General features: G+C 50.1%; 3 protein-coding genes across 7 annotated transcripts; 1 reads left to right on the forward strand and 2 right to left on the reverse strand.

Annotated features, from left to right (window-relative positions):
- Positions 1-27: 27 nt before the first annotated feature.
- Positions 28-4,008, reverse strand: LOC122380540 (transmembrane protein 41A-B-like). 5 transcript variants are annotated; one of them, XM_043363776.1, is made up of 5 exons: positions 3,928-4,008; positions 3,108-3,258; positions 2,400-2,726; positions 1,920-2,058; positions 28-1,552 (listed from the first exon to the last, which is right to left on the reverse strand). In XM_043363776.1, exons 2-5 carry the CDS (start codon positions 3,234-3,236, stop codon positions 1,347-1,349), a joined length of 801 nt encoding a protein of 266 aa, XP_043219711.1. In that variant the 5' UTR covers positions 3,237-3,258; positions 3,928-4,008; the 3' UTR covers positions 28-1,346. The 5 variants fall into 5 exon arrangements, with proteins under 5 accessions (XP_043219711.1, XP_043219710.1, XP_043219712.1 ...); XM_043363775.1 differs by having other exon boundaries at positions 3,938-3,970; XM_043363777.1 differs by lacking the exon at positions 3,928-4,008 and adding an exon at positions 3,899-3,924.
- A 376-nt stretch (positions 4,009-4,384) lies between these two features.
- Positions 4,385-17,336, reverse strand: LOC122380542 (mitochondrial chaperone BCS1-like). Its single transcript, XM_043363780.1, has 6 exons — positions 16,752-17,336; positions 16,278-16,417; positions 7,305-7,499; positions 5,517-5,749; positions 5,068-5,186; positions 4,385-4,785 (listed from the first exon to the last, which is right to left on the reverse strand). The coding sequence occupies exons 1-6, from the start codon at positions 17,072-17,074 to the stop codon at positions 4,533-4,535; spliced, it is 1,263 nt and encodes a 420-aa protein (XP_043219715.1). The 5' UTR covers positions 17,075-17,336; the 3' UTR covers positions 4,385-4,532.
- A 2-nt stretch (positions 17,337-17,338) lies between these two features.
- Positions 17,339-20,499, forward strand: LOC122380544 (signal recognition particle receptor subunit beta-like). Its single transcript, XM_043363783.1, has 4 exons — positions 17,339-17,734; positions 18,301-18,470; positions 18,806-19,077; positions 19,420-20,499. Exons 1-4 carry the CDS (start codon positions 17,617-17,619, stop codon positions 19,622-19,624), a joined length of 765 nt encoding a protein of 254 aa, XP_043219718.1. The 5' UTR covers positions 17,339-17,616; the 3' UTR covers positions 19,625-20,499.
- Positions 20,500-20,678: the final 179 nt, after the last annotated feature.

The following is a 20,678-nucleotide window of genomic DNA, read 5'->3' on the forward strand; positions in this document are numbered from 1 at the left end:
CTGGTTTGACGGACCGCATGCCATCGGTAACGATGGGACACAGTTTATTTGTCATGAAAGAGACGCAACATCATTGGTCAAAATCCTGCCCGAAACATAAGTCTATCAATACCATGCTCAATGCTCATTGCTCATCTCCAAAATTTGGTCATAAATTGCACAAAGTAAATGTGCACCGGGTGCACAGCTATCACAATGCAGCGGTGTGCAGTGCTCAGCAGCGGACCCGCCCCGGAACAATGGATTGTGATCATTGGTTCAAACATATAATCAAAGTTACACTTCACAACCTGAACTTATCGCGGTGACACGACGGCGCCTGAGCGCACCCAGGGAAGCAAGGCAAACGTGACGTTCGAACGTGGCATGACTATAAACGTTCGATCAAAGTGACTGACAAATCGATCACAAATCCACGATAAACTAATTCACAGTAGTTCAACTCAGCAACGTTGCATACACAATCACGCGAATGCACTAGCATGAAACTGACTGAATCGCATCGCACTAGACACTTGTTGGGTCTCCAGTGTGTTAAATCTGTGCATTGTGCAGCCTACACAACATGTTATCGGTGGAACATAGCTCGCTTCATCTCCCACGCTTCTTACGCTGCCGTTGAGTGATCGAATGCCGAGACAACAAAACGAACAGGCCCCTAGCCCCCATACACTAACGATCATAAATCCAACATGTTATCCACAAAAGGCGACCATATAACGCCGACTGAGGTAAAAGCTCACACTTAGGTTGACCGAATGGGAGACTCGAGAGGTGGACCAGCTTGGTGCGTAGTCACAGAGGCCCACTGCAGCTCCGCGGGATGTGAGTGCGGAGTATGGACATCCGGCCACATACGCAGCGGCCACATCCGATCTCGCAGCGGATCATGGCTGGCAGACTCACACACAGTGCGGCTAATGTGCCAGAAGCGGTGGGATGACCGCACGGGTCAGTAAACCAAGCATCACGCTGGTGAAATGGCAGGATAGCTCCACTCGACAGCAGCTGCAGCGGCTAGCATGTCAATTGTCAATTTTCATACTGGCAGTTGCGTGTGTAACAGTAAACCTGAACTCAGGCACATTAGGCAAGCCGTGTAAAAGTTCTAACGAAGTTAGAAGGAATGGGAAGTCGTAATATCATCCAGTATGTCGCTACATGATGCAGTTACACACAAAACATGTCCATTCTGCAGCACAGGCACAGCCCAGCATAACCACAAACAAAAACAGCCGCCCAAAATGCCACCGATGCTCGCGGTCCGCTCCCTCAGCTGCCGGCAGTTGCACAAGTAACTCCAGTCAGAGCTCAGTAGCGTTCACTCACACCAGGCACCGTCGCCGCTACAATATGTACGAGCTGGAGAGGTCCAGGTTGGCGAAGCCGTGCCGCTGCCGCCGACTGCGTTTGTACAGCGACGGGAGCAGCATGATGAAGGCCAGGAAGAGCAGCTTCAGCAGCGTGGCCTTGGAGAACAGGTCGTCCAGGGAGGACAGGGTGCCCAACACGTTACCGGCCTCCACGCAGATGAAGTTGTACGGCATCAGGCCTGCGGAGTGGGACATGCACGATTCACCTCTAGAATACCAGGTTTAAATATATTGACTGAGGACGTGTGATCGTTAAATGTGATGTCAATGCCTAAAAAAGAGAAAATCATCTACAAGCCTACAATAACGTTTCAGAATTGTGGTACCTAATGAAAACAGTCGTTTGAACAGAAACCTTTGCATGATATTTTAGCCATAAGATAGAAACCACTTTGATTGAAATAAAAAACGACAAGCCAGTACGTTTCCGAAAACCGATATCAATGACGTCGACAACATTCATTTCATACTGGATAGGCCAGGCCTCTCCTTTCAAAGCAGTCTCGAATAATCCACACTCGAACAACGTTCACAAGTGGTACTCACCGACAAATACGGAGAAGCAGAACATGTGCAGCGGCACGCCCACGATCGGAGAGGCCATGTTGACGAACCAGTTGGGCGTCATCGGAAATATCCGGATAAACAGCAGGAAGTAGAGCAGCTGGTGGCGGTTACGGTGCACCTGGAGACGAACCACAATGACATTAGGGACATTAGTAACGGGCTCCGCCATCCGCGTGGAGTACGAGAAACAAAGCTGTCATCGCAAATGATTCGACTGAGGAAAACATTGCATGATATCACGATGAATTTCACGATATCACAAGATTTCGCGATAAAGCGACGTAAGGAATTTCCACCAATCATATACCCTATCATGAACTGTCACAGCACTTCGTCCAGTTTAGAAAACCCTTTCCCAGCTCATCTACACCGTTTCGCCATCCTTGACCGGTGACTCCATCCACGCTCGGTCGGGCAGACACCGACTCCGGCCCGGCCCAGTGTGCCCCCAATCCATACCGTGTCTGTGAGCTCGACGATGCGCCGTTTGAAGTATCTGAGCAGCAGGTGCCTGCAGCAGTACTTGGCCAGCAGGTAGCAGTTACAGGCGCCGAGAGTCGTCAGCGCACAGCACAGCATCCAGCCCTCGAGTGCGCCGTAGAGCGCACCGCCCAGCACGTTCAGGAACATGCTGCCTGGGATGGAGAAGGACTGCTTGTAGATGTAGGCGCTGCAGAAGAGTACCAGCGTGAAGAGCCAGTGGTCCTCTTGGTAGTGGCGCAGAAGCACCGCCAGCGCCTTCAGCTGAACAAAGTTGCTTGGGAAGCGCAGGTGGGTGGTCACCACCTGTGGCAGAGATCAGACGTGGGGTCTGTGTAGAATGGTGCATCATGGACTAGATTACCCTGATATTCAATGTTTCAAGGAAAAAACTAGTAAGGAAATAACAGCATGATTTCAATCTACTTTTAACATTCAATGCAAATATTTGATCTTTCAAACTCAGAACAGTTTAAACAAACAACACTAAAAGTCACTGTGGCACAGTGACTGCTGACTGCACAAAACAGATTTGATATAAACCACTCAATTCATAACCTTCGTGCTTTTTGTAGCTTCAACAATGCCTAATAAGGTACTGAATTAGTCAGTCTGTAGATGCTGAAGGCCTATGCAGTCCTGGCTCCTCCGGCCTCCCCCTCTCCACAAAAACAGCCCCTTGCTGACCTTTCCATCTGCATCTGTAGTGAGTGGTGGAGCACTGCTGACCAAAACATACAGCCAAAGGGTGGCAAGGGAGATGACTATAGGCAATATCCAAACCCGATTAAAGCGAGTAGACATGGTGACAGCCATTTCACTTGAGTTGTAGCAAAACCTGTAAAAAAGGTCATTGATGGGTGATGATAGCAAGTCCTGTATCGCGACCAGCAATAACTCCATGAAAATTACCTCAGGTTTATGGTATTATTCATCAATGACTCAAGAAATTTGCCAGACCAAGTTGTAACAGATCAACTATCTAAATGAGCCACATTCATTGCCTATGTGTCACACCACATCAAATCTACTCCATCAGTCCATTCCAGTTCCAGCCAGTATCATATGATACAGAATTGAGAATGAGTTATTCTGGTAAAAGTCACATGAGCATTAAGCACTTAATCATCGTCTCGACGAGATAGAATATTCCATCGGCGTTACATCTTATGAATGAGAATGAGTTAATTTGAGTAATCTAGACATAAGTCGCCCTGTCTTATGCCCTTCTTATTTTCTGAAATTGCTTCTCTCATTCCAAAATGGCATGAATAAGCCAAAGGAACTGCTGAATAAGCCGGCAAGGTCAAGGTGTAAAATGTTAATATAAAATAAGCCTATTGTGATGACCATGTCATTCGTCGCTTTTCTACTGATTTTCTTCCCACTCGTACAATGAATTCATGACACAGTTCTACTACACACATTTTCACACAAAAATTAAATAAATGCATTGATGTACCTATCTTTAAATTTACAGCAAAATGGGAAAACACTCATTACACACCCTCCGTTACCCCGCCTTCCAACTTGTTTACATTTGTGATACAAATCTTGCGCAATCGTCGGCCAACTGCGCCACTAAAATATGGCACCAAAAATTATCGATCCAGGAAAAAACGGGTGAAGGAAAATTGATGAGCAATCACATCACGGGTTTCAGATTTTCAGAGTTCAGACTTCAGAGTGAGGAGATTGAGGCGGACATGTGCACTGTGCAGGTTCTCTGAAGTAAGATGACTCCGTAAATGTGCTACACACTATTCTCGTGACCTTTTGTGTCTCTTACACATTGTGCATCTTGCGGAACTGCAGTGTGCGATGACCAAAGTAATCTTGCGATGACCAATGCGAAAAAGCACACAGATACAGTCGGTGTTTATCCCGGCGTCCGGGGCACCAACTTTAACCCCGGTCGGTCCAAATGATAAGTTGAAAATAGATCATGAGAAAAGTGATGAAAATCAAAGTTCGACGTCATTTATTACATTATTTAACACTGATACATACACAAACAAGTTCAACAATAAAAATACCTACAAAACAACATTCACACTGTCATTCAGCTGAGGTCTCTAGAATCACACCTCCCCCCTCCCGGCCACACAGTGGTCACGACGCCCCCATATCGGCGACAGCTGCCACCGCCTGTTCGGGCGCCTCTTTGTACAGCATGAAGTGTCCCTGCACGGCTGCGGCGCTTAGCGGTCGGTCCAGCCGTCCGGCCGCCTCGACGAACCGCTCAGCCAGCGCCGTCTGGCCGGGGTAGAAGCGCAGGAACAGCTGGCGCAGCTGATAGGGCGTCACGTAGCCGACCAGCTCCTTGACGTCGACCCGGCCGGGTCGGATCAGCGCCGGGTCCAGCCTGACCGGAGCAGAGAGGCGGGCGACAAACGGTCACAGCCAATCGCAGCACGGCGGTTAGTGACTATACACAGCGGACGGACAGGAATGATGCATTTAACGAAAACCTATCGGAGCTCAACACAACAATTCATTGAATTGGTGCTCAAAATGCCGTTTTCAGCGTATCTTCATTCTTCGGCCAAATACAATGTGTGACAACGCAGCTGACTTCAGAAGGAGGCCGAATATATGTATTCACAACTCAGGTACACTGCTCGGACCGGGGCTCGTATCGACTCACCGGTCGAGGTAGTTGGTCGTCATGAACACAATGCGCGCCTCTGTTGAGGCCACGCCGTCCAGGCAGTTGAGCAGACCGCTGAAGGTGACTCTGGAGAGACCCTCGTACGCAGCACGCATCTGAGGAACGGTGAGAGTGATGATGAACGGTGAGATGAGAAGTGAACGTCGGTTGGAAGATCAAAATAGCATTAGAATCATAAATATTAGAATTAACACTGATCTGAACACTTGAAATTTCTGCTTTGTATTTTAGTCGTAATTTCTCATATAGACCGAAAAAGTAAAATGTCACGAAGTCCTTATCTGAAAAGTTATAACACGAGAAAACACTTATCACGACCTTCAAGCTCCCTTGAAGTAACGCTCAGGACCGTCCGATTCTGCATATTTATCTGATCGGCGAGTCTGAGTCGCTTCTGACCTGCGCAGCCGGTCGCCCGTGCTCACCTGCGCGGTGTCCTCGCGGCTGACGAAGGCGGCGTCCACGTCCTCCAGCAGGATGATGCTCTCGGTGGGCGCCACGGCCAGCAGGTGGTGCAACCGGTCGTCGCTCAGGCCGCGCTCCGACAGGTTCAGCACGCAGATGCTGAAGCCGAGCTCGCCGGCCAGCGCTGTGATGAAGGAGGACTTGCCGCAGCCGGGCGGTCCGTGCAGCAGGTAGCCGCGCCGGTACGGAATGCCTGGCGGTTGGCACACATCGGAGGGGAGGAAATTACTGGCTTGTCAGCTTGCTGTATACGATCCAATGTATGAATGCACACATGTTTTTGTCCAAGAGAAACATTTTATAACGATCTTCCTCACCCATAACTGACCACATACTCCTCACTCGTAAAAAAAGAAAAGAAACGGAAGGCACTATGCAGTATGCATGACACTCATTCACCTTGATGTTAGTTGTTACTCTATGCAGACATGTGCATGGATCCGAGAAAATGGATCTGGGATCTGATCCCACGGATCTTGATCTCGGATCCGACGGGATCATAGATCCAGCTCTGTAATTTATCGAGAGATCCGTAGGGATCACAGATCCGAGTCTCATTTTTTGCTTGAGATCCAGTGAGATCATAGATCCTCACTTATTTTTTTGTCAACACATATATCCCAAAAAAGCACTTGTTTCAACTCACAAACGTTCTGTTTTGGTGATTTTATGTGATCGCACGTCATAATCCATAGTTTTGTGTCACTTATTGGCATAGAAACCCTTTAAAAAATGGTTTCAAATGTGGTGCATGGTGGGATCCACTCAGATCATAGATCCATGTTCGTAATGTATCGTCAGATCATATGAGATCATAGATCCAAGATGTATTTTTCACGCCGGATCCGGTGGGATCATAGATCCCAACCTGTACTTTGCTTCGAGATCCACTGGGATCATAGATCCATCACTCGGATCCATGCACATGTCTGACTCTATGCAACCAGTTCAGCGCTTTGACAGTAGCGATTAGGCGGCCGTTACTGAATTGGGGATAAATAAACAACAGTGTGGTGTTGGCGACTGGAGATATACTGTTCCGCAAAACCAAAATGCGCTGCGGTGTAGTATACCACTCGTCTGTAGTAGGCATGTTTTGTTTCGTTATTGAGCAAAGTTTACGAATTTGATAACAAAAAACGCGTTTTTGACTCTCCTGATCAATTTTTAATTTGAAAACTGCCCCAGACGGCTTTTTTTCCTCCCGACCGTCTAAGCTGTATGGTAAAGATTGACAAAGGACTACACGATTTTTTTAGAGGCAGGGGTGCTTGACATGGTAACCAGTCCACAGCTTAACTGTCCTGGCATCAAACTTATTACACGGGATGCAAAATTCATGCGTTTTGGAGCTGTTTTGCCAGGCGTTTTTGCATTTTTTGCCGCCGCCAATTTATACACAAGTAGAAAAGAGACATTGTGACTAATAACACTTCCACGCGGGAAGAACATGTGTATGCGCTACAAGTAATGCATAGGCCTGAAAATGTACGGTAACTAACTTTTGGGTTTTTAGTCAGCCAATCCGTCCACCCAGTCAAAAATCCGTGGCGACGCCCCTTGAATACACCTACGTCAGCATTAAACTTGAGACCCACTCGGCGACTTTAGCTCGCTAAAGACATATTCAATCAAGATTCTTGGTAGGGCCTCTTCACCCTGGCGTATCAAAAGCCACGGTTGGTGAGCAAATATTCACCCCGTCCCAGTCTTACGTATTTCCCTGATTTCCCTCTCTCGCCACCTACCTCTGTCCTGGTACCAGGCCGGGTTGCGGCGGAACTCGTTCACGTCCGCCAGGATCCGCTCGCTGATGTCCTGGTCGAGCACTACCGAGTCGAGCGGCCGGCGGCGGCGCGGGTGGCCGAACTGGCGCCACTCGGATCCGGCCGCCGTGTACATCAGCGTCTTGCCCTGGTTCTCCCGCAGCGCCAGCTGACGAGCTGCCCACATACACGTGACGTCATCAGAGGGCGATAAAGACTGTCTTGCAGTTTATTCGTAGCTACGCTATCATGGATATTTGCACGAAACCTGCATTACCAGTAGCGGCCTTAAAAGGGATGGGAAGAGGAGGAAGCGCCGGCGTTATTCACTTCTTTCTATGCACTGCAATGCTAGAAATGGGTATCTGTTGGCATATTTTCAAAAATCATTTTTCTCCCGAGGGTAACAGAGGTTCCTTAAAGACGACCAGAGGCCCCCCGTGAAAATGCAGGTGTCACAAGGCCAGTTTTGCATCAAAAGTCAGGTAGCTATGCCCAGTTTTGGCTCTCTGTTGCCGACGTGTTCCGAGCGGTCGCAAAAAAAAAAAACGATAAGGTGGCACCCACGCCCCCTTCGGCCGGCCAGGATCCTTCTAACCAGGGACGCTGACGCTGGAAATTTCAGACGGCTCCGGCTCCGGCTCCGGAGAAAAAATCGGATACGGCTCCAGCTCCGGCAGCCGGCTCCGGGGGCAGAAGGTAATTGTACGTAGCATTTAGACTTGAATCGTCGCCCACGATTCACCCGAAATGAATAATGGATATCAACATGTTCGAAAGTTGAAAACACCGCAGAACATGACGGTACGAGTAAGTCTCGTGGTCTAGTACGGCATCCTCTCCCACTGCCGATCTGTTTATTGGATTCAAATGGACCGAAAACGGAACAACTTTCAGCTTTTTAGTCCCGGGTCGAGCACTCTGCTACCAAGTAACGAGGGCACTATCCATGTCGCAGACGCAGCAGCCGGCGCCGACTCGGTGACGTTTGTGCCTGTGCGTCACGAGCGCTCTATAGTGGACTGTATCTTGTTTCTGTGTGACTGGGCTTGGCTACTGGTCCATAGCATTTAGGTGACTGAAACGCAGACCCTCATAACAGGTACAAGGATGAGTAGGGATAGAGGCCACGATGGCGTGACTCGAGGGGAGGTTAAAGAGTCGCGCTGGCGCAACGGGGGTTCGTAGGACAGAGTCCACGATGGCGTGAACGGAGGTGAGGAATAAAGACCGTGATGGCACGATCGGGCGAGGTATAGGGAGGAGGGTAATTCTGCGTTTGAAGTGTAAGTGAAGTGAAGTGTAACTGGAATGTATACTGTGCCGCTATCTTGATTCTCTCACTCCTCGCTCTCGGTGATCACTTCCTTTGTCACACCACTGCACTGATTTCACAGTCTGTATTGCAAAGAGCAAGATCCGGCAAACCAATTACACTGCTTGAAGGCTGCGACGAGCGGAACGAAACAACCGCCCGGCTCGACGACTGAGGCTGAACAGAGAGTAACTTGAGTATACTGTGCCGCTAACTTGAAGTCTTTTGCTCAATCGCTCCAGGTGACCACTTCCTTGGACACACCACTGCACTTATTCACAGTCTATATTGCGATGAGCAAAGAGCCGGCAGAAAACCACCACACTGCGTGGAGGCTGAGCCGAGCGGAGCGAACAACCGCACGGCGCGAAGACTGGGAGAGAACAGAGCGAGGGAGGTGTTTACAACAGGTTTAAATATGACTGGCAATGGGGTCACACACAGGGGAGATAGCGAGGGAGCAAAGCAAACGGTATTAGGCAAACTAACTGGACGCGACGAACCGGAGATAAAGAAAGAGATATGGCGCGACGCAGCGCGCCAGCGGCCGCCGAGACGGACGCAGCGCGTTAAACAAACGTAACCGGGCCCGCCGCGCCGACCACGTTCCCCGTGAACAAAGCTATCGACGGGCGTCGCCGCGAGAGGGGTCAGGTCCGGCACACACAGGTGCGCGCAAAAACACCCCCACTGGGGCGGGGGGGGGGGGACGGCGCGGCGGCCCGCTCGGCTGACCCACCGGCCGCCCGCCACCCTGCTCGCGAGACGGGCGACAGGACAGTTTTGGCGGTCACATCCCGCCCCCCGTGTTCGACTCTATGAGAACACTAAACTTTGTACCGCCACTGATATATCGGCTGGTAGAAGGCCTCGACGGGGCGGGGTCCGGACCGGGTGAGCAATCGGCAGTTCCCACATATTTACACATATTTACATTACTGTTCACAGCACTTGCTCACTGTTCTCCCATCACCGCGATCTGGGCGACAGCCATCTACCCGCTTATCCTCCCGCTGTCTTGATCTGGACAGAACGGACTCTTCGATCTGGTCCCGGGAACACCTGGGTCGTGCGGGCGAGCGGCCGCGTAGCTGGCGGTGTGTTGGAGTCGGCGAGGAGCGCTGGATCTCCGGCGAGCACGCTCTTGATGCCCCTCCGTCTGTTGCGTGGCTGGGGCGAGGGCATGCACCGCCCGCGGTGCTGCTGCCGCCGGTGCTGCTGCTGCTGCTGCTGCCTGTCGCGGAGACTCTGGGACGAGGGCATGCACCACCCCCGGTGCTGCTGCTGCCTCTGCTGCCTGTCGCGGAGACTCTGGGACGAGGGCATGCACCGCCCCCGTAAGGGCCCAGCCGAAGTCGGTTCGGATGGCGACTGGCTGCCCTGGTGGTCCAGCTCTCACCTCGTGCTGGATCACAGCTTCGAGAACATTGGCACCCAGGAGCAGCTGCACTTCGCCCTTGGAACAGTCTTGCACATCTAGGTTCTCCAGGTGACGCCATGTTTGTCGGTGCCGTTCGCTGATTCGTGGCACAGAGATGTTCATCTTCGGTACGGCCCACACCTCGGATAATGTTATCCGCTTCTCGCTGGCCTCAGGGGACAGACCTTGCACTTCCATTACCAGCTTCCTGGCCACTTGCCCCTTTCCAGTACCTTGAATCGTCTGCATGCATAGTTCCTGCGGCTCGCCTGAGATGCCCAGCTTGTCCGCTAATTTCTGACTGCATAGGGATGTCTGGGCGCCAGGGTCTAGTAGAGCCAGCGTGTCTTTGGTTCCTGTACTTCCAAAGACTCGGACTGAGACTACTTGCAGCAGCGTAACATTGCCTTTGTCTTCTTGATGGCATCCCGAGGCTGCCGCGACTCTCTTCTGCTTGGTTGCGAGACGTATCCTCGAAACTGCTTCATCAGCCTTTCTCTCCGTTTCCGCGGTTGACACTTTGGATGGCTGAGGCCTGACTGGCTGGCCGCCGTGGAGGAGAGCGTGGTGCCGGTACTTGCAGCCGTCCTTCCCACAGCGTTTTGCCTTCCGGCAGTCTTTCACGCGATGGCCCTTCTTCAGGCACCGGAAACATCGTTGCTCACCAAACACGTGCTTCAACCGGGCGTCGGGAGATTTTGCAGTGAACAGCTTGCACTGATCCAGATTGTGATGTTCTCCGCAGAGAGAACATTCCTGTTTCTGGATGGGCCTCGCAGCCGTGGTAAAGGCCTGTCTGCTGACAGTCTCAACGGCGCTCTCCTTCCTGTGCTTACGGCTGGCTTCTTCAGAGCTCTGTTTTCCGTTCGGGCAGCTTCTGCTTATCTTAACTTGAGTCTGCAGCCACGCATCTACATCCAATAGCGACGGTTTTCCAGGTTTTAGCTCCAAAGAGAACTTGCCCCACTCGCGCCTCAGCTCTCTTGGTAGTTTCTCCACTGTTCGCTGTAAGCTATTGCTGCTGTGCAGGTCTGCGCTCGCTCCTATGTTCTGCAGAATAGTGACCGCACAGTGCACGGTTGCTTGAAATATTTCCAGTGATTCTGCGTCGTCTTCACGTGGGTCCGGAGCGTCGAAGATGCTTTTGAGGTTGTGCCTAATGATGTCATCGTCCTGGCCGAAACGTTCTTCAAGCGCCTTTAGAGCTTGGTGGTAGAGATTTCCGTCGTATAACATGCCAGATATAGTCTGCTGTGCCAGACCGCTTACAGATGATTGTAGGTGGGCGATTTTCTCAGTGTCGGAGAGGGATGGTTGGTCATGAACCAGCGCCTTGAACAACCCAACCCACCTCGGCCATTCTGACGCCTTTCCGCTGAAGGTGGGAAGAGTTAGTCTTGGAATACTCTTTGTGAAGGCAGAAAACGCGGTCGCTCCATCTGTGCGCGGCGCCTGCTGCGGGCCTTGCAGTCCTTGTATCCATGACGTCGCGTTTCCCACCTTGCGTGATTCCGATCTTTCAACTGGCTCTTCAGGACGCACTCCCACTCGACGGGCCGCTCTGGTGATCGCTCCTTCACACACTGGTTGCACTTCAAGCTGACGGTTCCTTATCACAACTGCTTCGGCTCCGAACAGCTCATCCTCAAAATCATTTCTTCTTTCCATTTGGAGGTCATCGCTGAGCTCTTTGCGCAGGTTGGCTTCTAGCTGGGCGGCTTCAGCTTCATCTTCAGCGTCTTGTAGCTGTCTTCTCCTCCGAGCTTCCCTTTCTTGACGCTGTCTCTCCTCTTCTTGCTTCTCCTGAATTCGTCGTCTCTCCTCCTCTTGCGTCTCCTGAATTCGTCGTCTCTCCTCTTCTTGCGTCTCCTGAATTCGTCGTCTCTCCTCTTCTTGCTTCTCTTGAAGCCGCTCCTCTTCTTGCTTGCGCTTCAGCTGCTGTAGGCGTAAAGACTTCACCTTTGCAGCGACTTCTGCTTCAACTTGCAAAGCTTTCGAAGCGTCACTTGTGTTGCTTCTTTGGGCGACAGATACATGAGAGCCGGCTTCTGATGGCGCCTCATCTTTGCGCTCAGCAAGGTGCTGAGTGATTCTTTCCCCAATTTCTTGTCTGTCGCGCTCGGCTTTTGCGCAATACGCTTCTGCCTCAGCTCTTTCAGTTTGAGATGTCAGACAGGCTTCTAAAGCTTCATTTGCTGCGATGACACCTTCCAGGGACGAGTCAATGGTTTCCAACAAACCTGCCAGGCGCGACCGACTCCCGCGAGCGGCGATGATCGCTTCCGCTCGGTGACACGCCCGTGAGAATGCTGCCAACTTTTGCCCCCGTTTTCGGCGCAGCAGTTTCAAGTTTTCATTGGCTGCTTCCTGACGAGCTTCTTCCTGGACGCTCTCTTCTTGCTCGGCTGCGCCGGACTGATCTGTACCTTCTGTTTCTGACATGATGCGGGCTCTATCCGGCCCGGAGGACCAGTTAAATGTCGCAGACGCAGCAGCCGGCGCCGACTCGGTGACGTTTGTGCCTGTGCGTCACGAGCGCTCTATAGTGGACTGTATCTTGTTTCTGTGTGACTGGGCTTGGCTACTGGTCCATAGCATTTAGGTGACTGAAACGCAGACCCTCATAACAGGTACAAGGATGAGTAGGGATAGAGGCCACGATGGCGTGACTCGAGGGGAGGTTAAAGAGTCGCGCTGGCGCAACGGGGGTTCGTAGGACAGAGTCCACGATGGCGTGAACGGAGGTGAGGAATAAAGACCGTGATGGCACGATCGGGCGAGGTTGGGGCTGTGCCGGCCTACCTTTAAAAGAGATAAGGATAGAGGCCACGATGGCGTGACACGGGGAAGGTTAAAGAGTCGCGCTGGCGCAACGGGGGCTAGTAAGGACACAGTCCACGATGGCGTGGACAGAGGGGAGGAATAGAGACCGTGATGGCACGATCGGGCGAGGTTTGGGCTGTGCCGACCTACCTTTAACCCTCGCCCATGTAGGGGGGGGTTGGTGCAACCCCCCCCCTGAGGTTTTTCGGAAATAGTGCAAAAACGGCGGCGCGCAGCGCCGCCAAATTTTGGGAACCTTATGGGGCAAACCTTGCGCATCTTTTGATAAAAAAAATTTGACCGGGTCATGTCAGGTCACGGAGTTATGACGTCACAAAGGGAACAGCCTCCGGCCGGATTTTCACAAACTGAGTGCCAACGCCCGAGGTTTCCTGCCGGTGGTACGGACATCGGTTGATGGATCGTGATGAAACTTCCCATGCATGTTGGGGCAAGTATTGGCTATCATATGGTATAAGAAACTTGACCGGGTCAGGTCAGGTCACGGAGTTATGACGTCACAAGAGGAACAGCGTCCGGTACCATTTTTGAAAAGCGCCCGAACCACTATTTTGCTAATTCTTGTCACCTCAATGGGAATATGCAGCAATATTAGCTTCTATAGGGAGCAAATGGACCTCCCAAATCCAAAAATACAATCAGATTTCAAAAATTTAAATTTTGATTTTTCGAATTTCTGCCGCCGACTGTGACCTTGCCGACTTCCGGCGCTCCCAACGCGCCATTTTTAGAGCTAGGGAAACGAAATACATACCAAACGATAGAGAATTGATCAAGGAACACGATAGTGAAGGTTTCAAGTCGATATCTCCCACCGTTTTGCCGCAATCGCCGCCGAGAATTGAAAAAAGTCTATTTTTCCGAAAATTTGACCTTTGACCGGTCAAAAGTAGGTCAAATTTTGACCTAGGACCAAAAAATATACCACCAATCGCGAGATCTCGGCGAGAGCAATCCGTTGGTCTTTTCCGCTAAGCTCTACGACGCTCCGTTTTCAAACGCCAAGGGGGGGGGGTCGCACCAACCCCCCCCTGCATGGGCGAAGGTGGCAGATCGCCGTTTACGGGCGAGGGTTAAGAGAGATACGGATAGAGGCCACGATGGCGTGACACGAGGGAAGGTTAAAGAGTCGCGCTGGCGCAACAGGGGCTAGTAAAGACAGAGTCCACGATGGCGTGAACAGAGGTGAGGAATAGAGACCGTGATGGCACGATCGGGCGAGGTTGGGACTGTGCCGACCTACCTTTAAGAGAGATAAGGATAGAGGCCACGATGGCGTGACACGGGGAAGGTTAAAGAGTCGCGCTGGCACGACAGGGCTTGTAAGGACAGAGTCCACGATGGCGGGAACAGAGGTGAGGAATAGAGACCGTGATGGCACGATCGGGCGAGGTATAGGGAGAAGGGTAATTCTGCGTTTGAAGTGTAAGTGAAGTGAAGTGTAACTGGAATGTATACTGTGCCGCTATCTTGATTCTCTCACTCCTCGCTCTCGGTGATCACTTCCTTTGTCACACCACTGCACTGATTTCACAGTCTGTATTGCAAAGAGCAAGATCCGGCAAACCAATTACACTGCTTGAAGGCTGCGACGAGCGGAACGAAACAACCGCCCGGCTCGACGACTGAGGCTGAACAGAGAGTAACTTGAGTATACTGTGCCGCTAACTTGAAGTCTTTTGCTCAATCGCTCCAGGTGACCACTTCCTTGGACACACCACTGCACTTATTCACAGTCTATATTGCGATGAGCAAAGAGCCGGCAGAAAACCACCACACTGCGTGGAGGCTGAGCCGAGCGGAGCGAACAACCGCACGGCGCGAAGACTGGGAGAGAACAGAGCGAGGGAGGTGTTTACAACAGGTTTAAATATGACTGGCAATGGGGTCACACACAGGGGAGATAGCGAGGGAGCAAAGCAAACGGTATTAGGCAAACTAACTGGACGCGACGAACCGGAGATAAAGAAAGAGATATGGCGCGACGCAGCGCGCCAGCGGCCGCCGAGACGGACGCAGCGCGTTAAACAAACGTAACCGGGCCCGCCGCGCCGACCACGTTCCCCGTGAACAAAGCTATCGACGGGCGTCGCCGCGAGAGGGGTCAGGTCCGGCACACACAGGTGCGCGCAAAAACACCCCCACTGGGGCGGGGGGGGGGACGGCGCGGCGGCCCGCTCGGCTGACCCACCGGCCGCCCGCCACCCTGCTCGCGAGACGGGCGACAGGACAGTTTTGGCGGTCACAATCCATTTCATCACACAATCAGGACTGTGGAGTCGGAGTCGGAGTCGACAGTTGTGACCGGAGTCGGAGTCGGATTAGAAGTCGATTTTGGAAACCAGAGTCGGAGGCGAAGTCAGAGTCACCGAAAATTCGTCGACTCCGCAGCCATGTCAGGCCTGTGGAGTTGGAGTTCAAGTCAGTTGGGGTCAACAATTATGCCCGGAATCAGAGCCGGAGTCAGTCGGCCGGCTGACCTTGGCCGGGTCGAACGCGCGAGCGGTGCTCTGCGTGCGCGACCGTCTGGACGAGCGAGTCTGGTCAGCTGATAACCAGTGTCCATGTGCGGGCCAGTCATGCCAAAGAGGCGGAAAGTGTGCTCCCCAGCGCAGGGTGAGCAAAGTGATATAGACATCTGTGCTGAACTTAAAGAGTTTATTGCACAAGAAAATGTGAAGTGTGTGAAGGAGATACGGGACTCGAACGACCGACGGCTTATGGCTATAGAGGAGTCCTTGTCGTTCGCGATGGATTCCCTCAAGGCGGTGTCGGATCGACAGAATTCAGCGGACATGGACATCATCCAGCTGCATAGGGAGACCAAGGAGCTGATGCGGCGCCTCCAGCAGATGGAGCTGAGTGAGGACCGACGGCAGCAGGAGGAGCGGCGGACGTCTCTCATCTTCTCTGGACCGGCGATACAGACGCTGACTCGCCGGGAGGACGCCGCAAACCTGATTCGGTCCCGGGTGCAGCAGCACCTGAGGCACTCACTGGACTCTTCTCAGGTGAAAGCCATGATCCGGCTGAAGAATGGTAAGGTTTTAGTTGACTTTACCACGGCTGTGCGCGGGTCTGATAGAGACGTCCTATTTAGGACTAAGACCAAGCTAAAGGGTTCTGGACTGTTCATCTCAGAGTCTCTCACTCCTCGCCGTCGGGCAATGTTCTCTGATCTACTGCAGCTGAAGAAGGAGGGGATCATTTTCTCCGTCTTCACGAGGTCCGGAGACATTCTAGAATCTAGTGTGTCGGTCACGTGACTGTGCACCCATTCGCATCGTAGACCCCGAGGCGGTGCGTCAGTTGGCGGAGACGAGTGCCCCTCCCCTCCCCACTTATTACAAAAGCATTATGTTCAAATGAAACCCACCTTCTTCTAGCATATCAAAGTAGAGCTGTTTGTTCCTGCCGAGCGCAGTGAGTGTGACAGTCTCCCACGGAACTCCCATCTGGAAGTCAGTGGTGTGCTGCTCACGGTTCCTTTCCACCCGGATCCAGGTCTTGTTGTATCTGCAGAAATGAAGTCCATATCTGGTTCATAGCTTTTCAAAGAACTAAATAAGCAAGTCAATGGCTCACTACTTCAGCTTCAGTATTTCGAGTGGTGAGTGTATGACAATTAGGCTGTCCATTGGTAAGAAAATGAGCCCCAAGGCCCAATCAACCCATGCTCTTTCAGTTAGGTTTGGATAAATATTTTTGCTGGCAGCATTGACAAAACATGGGCAACTATCAATCAGAGGTGATTGCACTGGGCCAGCCAACTATCATCTCAGTCCAACTTCCAAGTTGGTAGGTAGTCAAGACTTGAATTCAAAACTCAGTAAAAAGCAGGAGCACTTACCTCAGAAAGTGAACTCCAACACTGGGAATAAAGTCATAGTTTGTGGTTATCTTGCCACTGTCATGCTGCCTGTATGTGGTTTCAACGCTTAAGTGTTGTGTTTGCTTCGCACCTTTCTTTGTGATCCACTGAAGAAGCCACTGATAGCTCTTATCCTTGCATGGTACCTCTAGAGTCATCATATAATGTCTTCTGAACATGATCATGCCAACTTGTGATCCCTTTCTCAACATTGCAGCTCCCGCACCAACACCAAAAAGACCAAATCCAGCTCCAAAATATGGATTATCAGAGAGGGATGATATGAGGTCGGCAAACGGCATTATGATGATAAATGGTGAAAAACAGACCTAATTAGTTGCGGAATGCACAGACTGACGATCTCGACAAACAATAAAGCAAAAGTAATGCAGCCAATTGACACAAATATTCAAATTTTGAGTTCATCCTATACATGCTGCCTTTTGTGTCCTCCAAGCAGCAAATAATGAAACAACTGCGTAATGTTTGTATTCACAAAAACATCGCATACAGCTTATTTTTCAGGAACATTTTAAATGATAAAAAAATAAAGACCAATATGAGTTAAAAAAACAGTATATGGTGAAGATTCGTGGACTTAGAAAAACGACATAATAAACTAAAGCATATTTTGATTTTACAGAAATAACTTAAATTGTATAATTAAACGGCTCGCATAAAATAAGCTTGAAATGGCGCACATAAGACACGTGGAGGATGACATTCGCGAAGAGAAGTTGTTTTGATATTTCGGTCACGGCGGTGACGACGCTGTGTTTAGGCTGTGTCAGTGATTTTCAGCATTGTGCTAAATTTAATCTTTCATCAATTGAAGGGTGTGAATATGGCCGAAATGGGAAAAACTGGTGCACCACCACCTACGCCTGCTTTACCAACAACAGGCTCATCTTCCCCAAGCATGGGTGTCATCATTGCAATAATTGCAGTGGTTGTCAGCACAAGTAAGTTGAAAATTGCTGTTTTAATCATTGTGACATTGAATAATGCACCAGTGGTGTTCATTACTTTCCTGCATTCTGCAACAGTGATAACCATTTTCTTTTTGACTTACACACTACACAGCCATGTGGATGCAGCCCAGCCCTACCATATCAATATCCATATGTTCAATGTTATCACAGAAGTGTGGAGTAAAGTTAGGTTAGGGTGGCAGGGAATATGGTCAGCATTTACATGGAGTTGTACATCTAGAATTGATCATTTCGGGTTGCATTGCATCATTATTCTGCTCCACATTTTTTGTGCACTTGCATGTGTGGTAGAAATTAAAACTGCATTTTTTAGATTATGCTGGCCAATTAATGCACATTTCAAACTCAAATATTGTTAACTACATTGCAGTGCACAATGCTCAATTATATTTCTATGTCCCAGGCTTGATATTATCCATAACAATAGCTTCTGTTTCAAGTCATTTGAAGAACAAGGTAAGTTCTGATTAATAAGGTATTAGCTATAAAGCTTGTTAGATATGGACAAAGAACTTACCTGCAAAATGTTTTTTCAGTACTGCTTTTCTTGCTGCTGAAGAAGAGAGTTCAGCAGAGGTCTGTGTTGTTCTTGGGTCTCTGTGACAGTGGCAAAACATTGCTGCTGTCACACATTGGATACAATACATACAAAAACACACAGACTTCAATCAAACCAAATGAAGCAACCTATTCTCCAGATGGCAAGGTGAGAATGTGTACCCTGTAAGGCAAGATAAAATTAAGAAAGTGGGTGGATACAAGGCATGCTTAGTACTAAGTGTAGCTATATAAAAATATTGACACATAAACTGCTGACTAATTGAGCAATGCATCTTCATTAGGAAACTAGGGGCAATACCAGTTAGGTCGAGTCATTTATATTTTATATATTAGGTGAGTCTGTTAAAGGTCCAATTACTTTTACCAATCATGATCAAAATGTGTAGGTAGGTATTCATTTTGACAGAACCTTTTGTCTAGTTCCTGTTATATGGTCAGTGACCCAGACCTGATACTGACCTCTCTGATCCCCACGATCAGCGTCGGCTGGAGCTGGTGGACATCCCCGGCCACGAGCGGCTGCGGCAGACGGCGCTGGACCGCTACAAGGCCGGCACGCGCGGCCTCCTGTTCGTCGTGGACAGCACCACCGTGCAGAAGCAGCTCAAGGACGTGGCCGAGTACTTGTACACGGTGCTGACGGATCCGGCGGTGGCGGCGCTCCGGCCGCCGCTGCTCGTTCTCTGCAACAAACAGGACCAGATGCAGGCCAAGGGCGCCAGCCTCATCCGCACGCAGCTCGAACGAGAAATGTAAGATTATGGGGCTAGATATGATAGCTTCTCGGTCCTTTCGGTGCAAAGAAAAACGAGACAACTAACATGAGTCGACCGCTTTAATTCGTCACTTATTTAACAATATGCAGCAGACAAACATAAGTGATGTACGCTCGCGGCTCGACCTTTACCTGGTTTGATCTGATCCATTTGTCCACGTGTGACGTGTGACGTAGCTTTCTTATAACTTAATCATTGACGATCAGATGACTACTATATCTATCTACTACTCTATCAGAAGTCTATGACCTAATGCTTTGTCACTCATGAAAGCTCTTTCTTACCAGAGAAGTCTCCTGACACGCATCACTCTTGCAGCAACACGCTCCGCTGGACGAAATCGTCCAGTCTGCAGGGCACCGACGACTCGTCGACGACGGCCACTCTCGGCCGAGAGGGCGAGGACTTTGAGTTCTCCCACCTGCGCCAGCCGGTCGAGTTTGTCGAGGGCTCGTGCGGCGCCAACGAGGACGACGAGCCCAGTCTCGAGGCCGTCACTGAGTGGCTGAACATGCTGGCCTAGTGGGAGGGAAAGGTTCCTGCAGCCAATGGCGAGTTCCCTTGATCTGTGAGACGAAATTTGAAAATGAGTTTGAAGATGTGGGCGCAAGGCGCTAAGGTGAGCATAAGATATCGTGTGGTGAGCTGCTATGGGAGAGGACGGAGGAGATGTCTGAGAAGTGGGCTCAATGTTGGCGACAAGACGACCTGGAAACAGAAGATGTAAAAAAGATGCGTGTCCATGAACTGACAGATGTCATTTCATGGGTTCACGGGATGTCTGAAGACGAGGCTATGAGATAGTTGGGTGGGGGTGATATGTGCCTGTGGTGGGCAAGACTCGGTTGTGTGTCGCACGCGGTGGGATTGTGCGAAAAGCTGCCAATCGGAATCCTGTCGGACTGAAATGGTGTGGGTGCTTTACCAGGGAGACATTCGCGACGGCTGCTTTTCTATGTGGGTAAGGTTATTTATAGTATCGTTCGTTTGAACTTGTGCCACCGCATATTCTCTTGACAAGCTGAGCTAGTGTCGTGATGGATCCTGCGTCTCGTCTATAATAGTTAACTTTTCTGCTGCAAACTTCGGAAAAGTTAGAATCGCAGAAAGTTTAGACCACACCATTAAATCAGATAATTACCAAGTGATTCGGATTTTGTTCTTTTCAGGGGATGGTACTGAAAGTCCAACTACAATACAGTAAAACTTATATTGTCAACTTACAACCTGGTCGGCTGCACAGTGCGCCGTGTTAATATTCTTCGAAATTCATTCCAAGTAATTTTGTAGCAAATGTTGGTAAAAATGCATGCATATGGCATATCTGGCATGACGAATGCCGATGCTATTTTCAAAGTGTTTTCATTATCGCGTTGCAAATAGAGTCGTTATGTTCGAGTGCTCTTTATACGAAACTTTCTGCTTTGCTTTACCCGTAAATAAGTCGTGAAATTGTATGAGATATGTGTAAAACCCAAATAACATTTCGTTGAAAAAATGTATTTTAATTCCAAACATAACCAAAAAGTTGCGGCTAAACGCATACCTTACATTGTTATCTAGCTAAATAATATTAC

Source organism: Amphibalanus amphitrite, unplaced genomic scaffold, assembly GCF_019059575.1.
Source record: "Amphibalanus amphitrite isolate SeventyFive unplaced genomic scaffold, NRLGWU_Aamphi_draft 000100F_arrow, whole genome shotgun sequence".
NCBI classification, from domain to species: domain Eukaryota; kingdom Metazoa; phylum Arthropoda; class Thecostraca; order Balanomorpha; family Balanidae; genus Amphibalanus; species Amphibalanus amphitrite.

Bases quoted from the DNA above. Each gene is read 5' to 3' on its own strand.
- LOC122380540 (XM_043363773.1), bottom strand. From the start codon at position 3,773: ATGGTCATCACAATAGGCTTATTTTATATTAACATTTTACACCTTGAC. The intron at 2,727-3,107 runs GTCAGCAAGGGG...TCTCTGCCACAG, and splicing joins CTACAGATGCAGATGGAAAG to GTGGTGACCACCCACCTGCG. The intron at 2,059-2,399 runs GTATGGATTGGG...GTTCGTCTCCAG, and splicing joins TCGTCGAGCTCACAGACACG to GTGCACCGTAACCGCCACCA.
- LOC122380542 (XM_043363780.1), bottom strand. From the start codon at position 17,074: ATGCCGTTTGCCGACCTCATATCATCCCTCTCTGATAATCCATATTTT. The intron at 5,750-7,304 runs GTAGGTGGCGAG...GCCAACCGCCAG, and splicing joins GGCCTGGTACCAGGACAGAG to GCATTCCGTACCGGCGCGGC. The intron at 5,187-5,516 runs GTGAGCACGGGC...ACCGTTCCTCAG, and splicing joins GCCGCGAGGACACCGCGCAG to ATGCGTGCTGCGTACGAGGG.
- LOC122380544 (XM_043363783.1), top strand. From the start codon at position 17,617: ATGGCCGAAATGGGAAAAACTGGTGCACCACCACCTACGCCTGCTTTA. The intron at 17,735-18,300 runs GTAAGTTGAAAA...ATGTTTTTTCAG, and splicing joins TGCAGTGGTTGTCAGCACAA to TACTGCTTTTCTTGCTGCTG. The intron at 19,078-19,419 runs GTAAGATTATGG...TCACTCTTGCAG, and splicing joins ACGCAGCTCGAACGAGAAAT to CAACACGCTCCGCTGGACGA.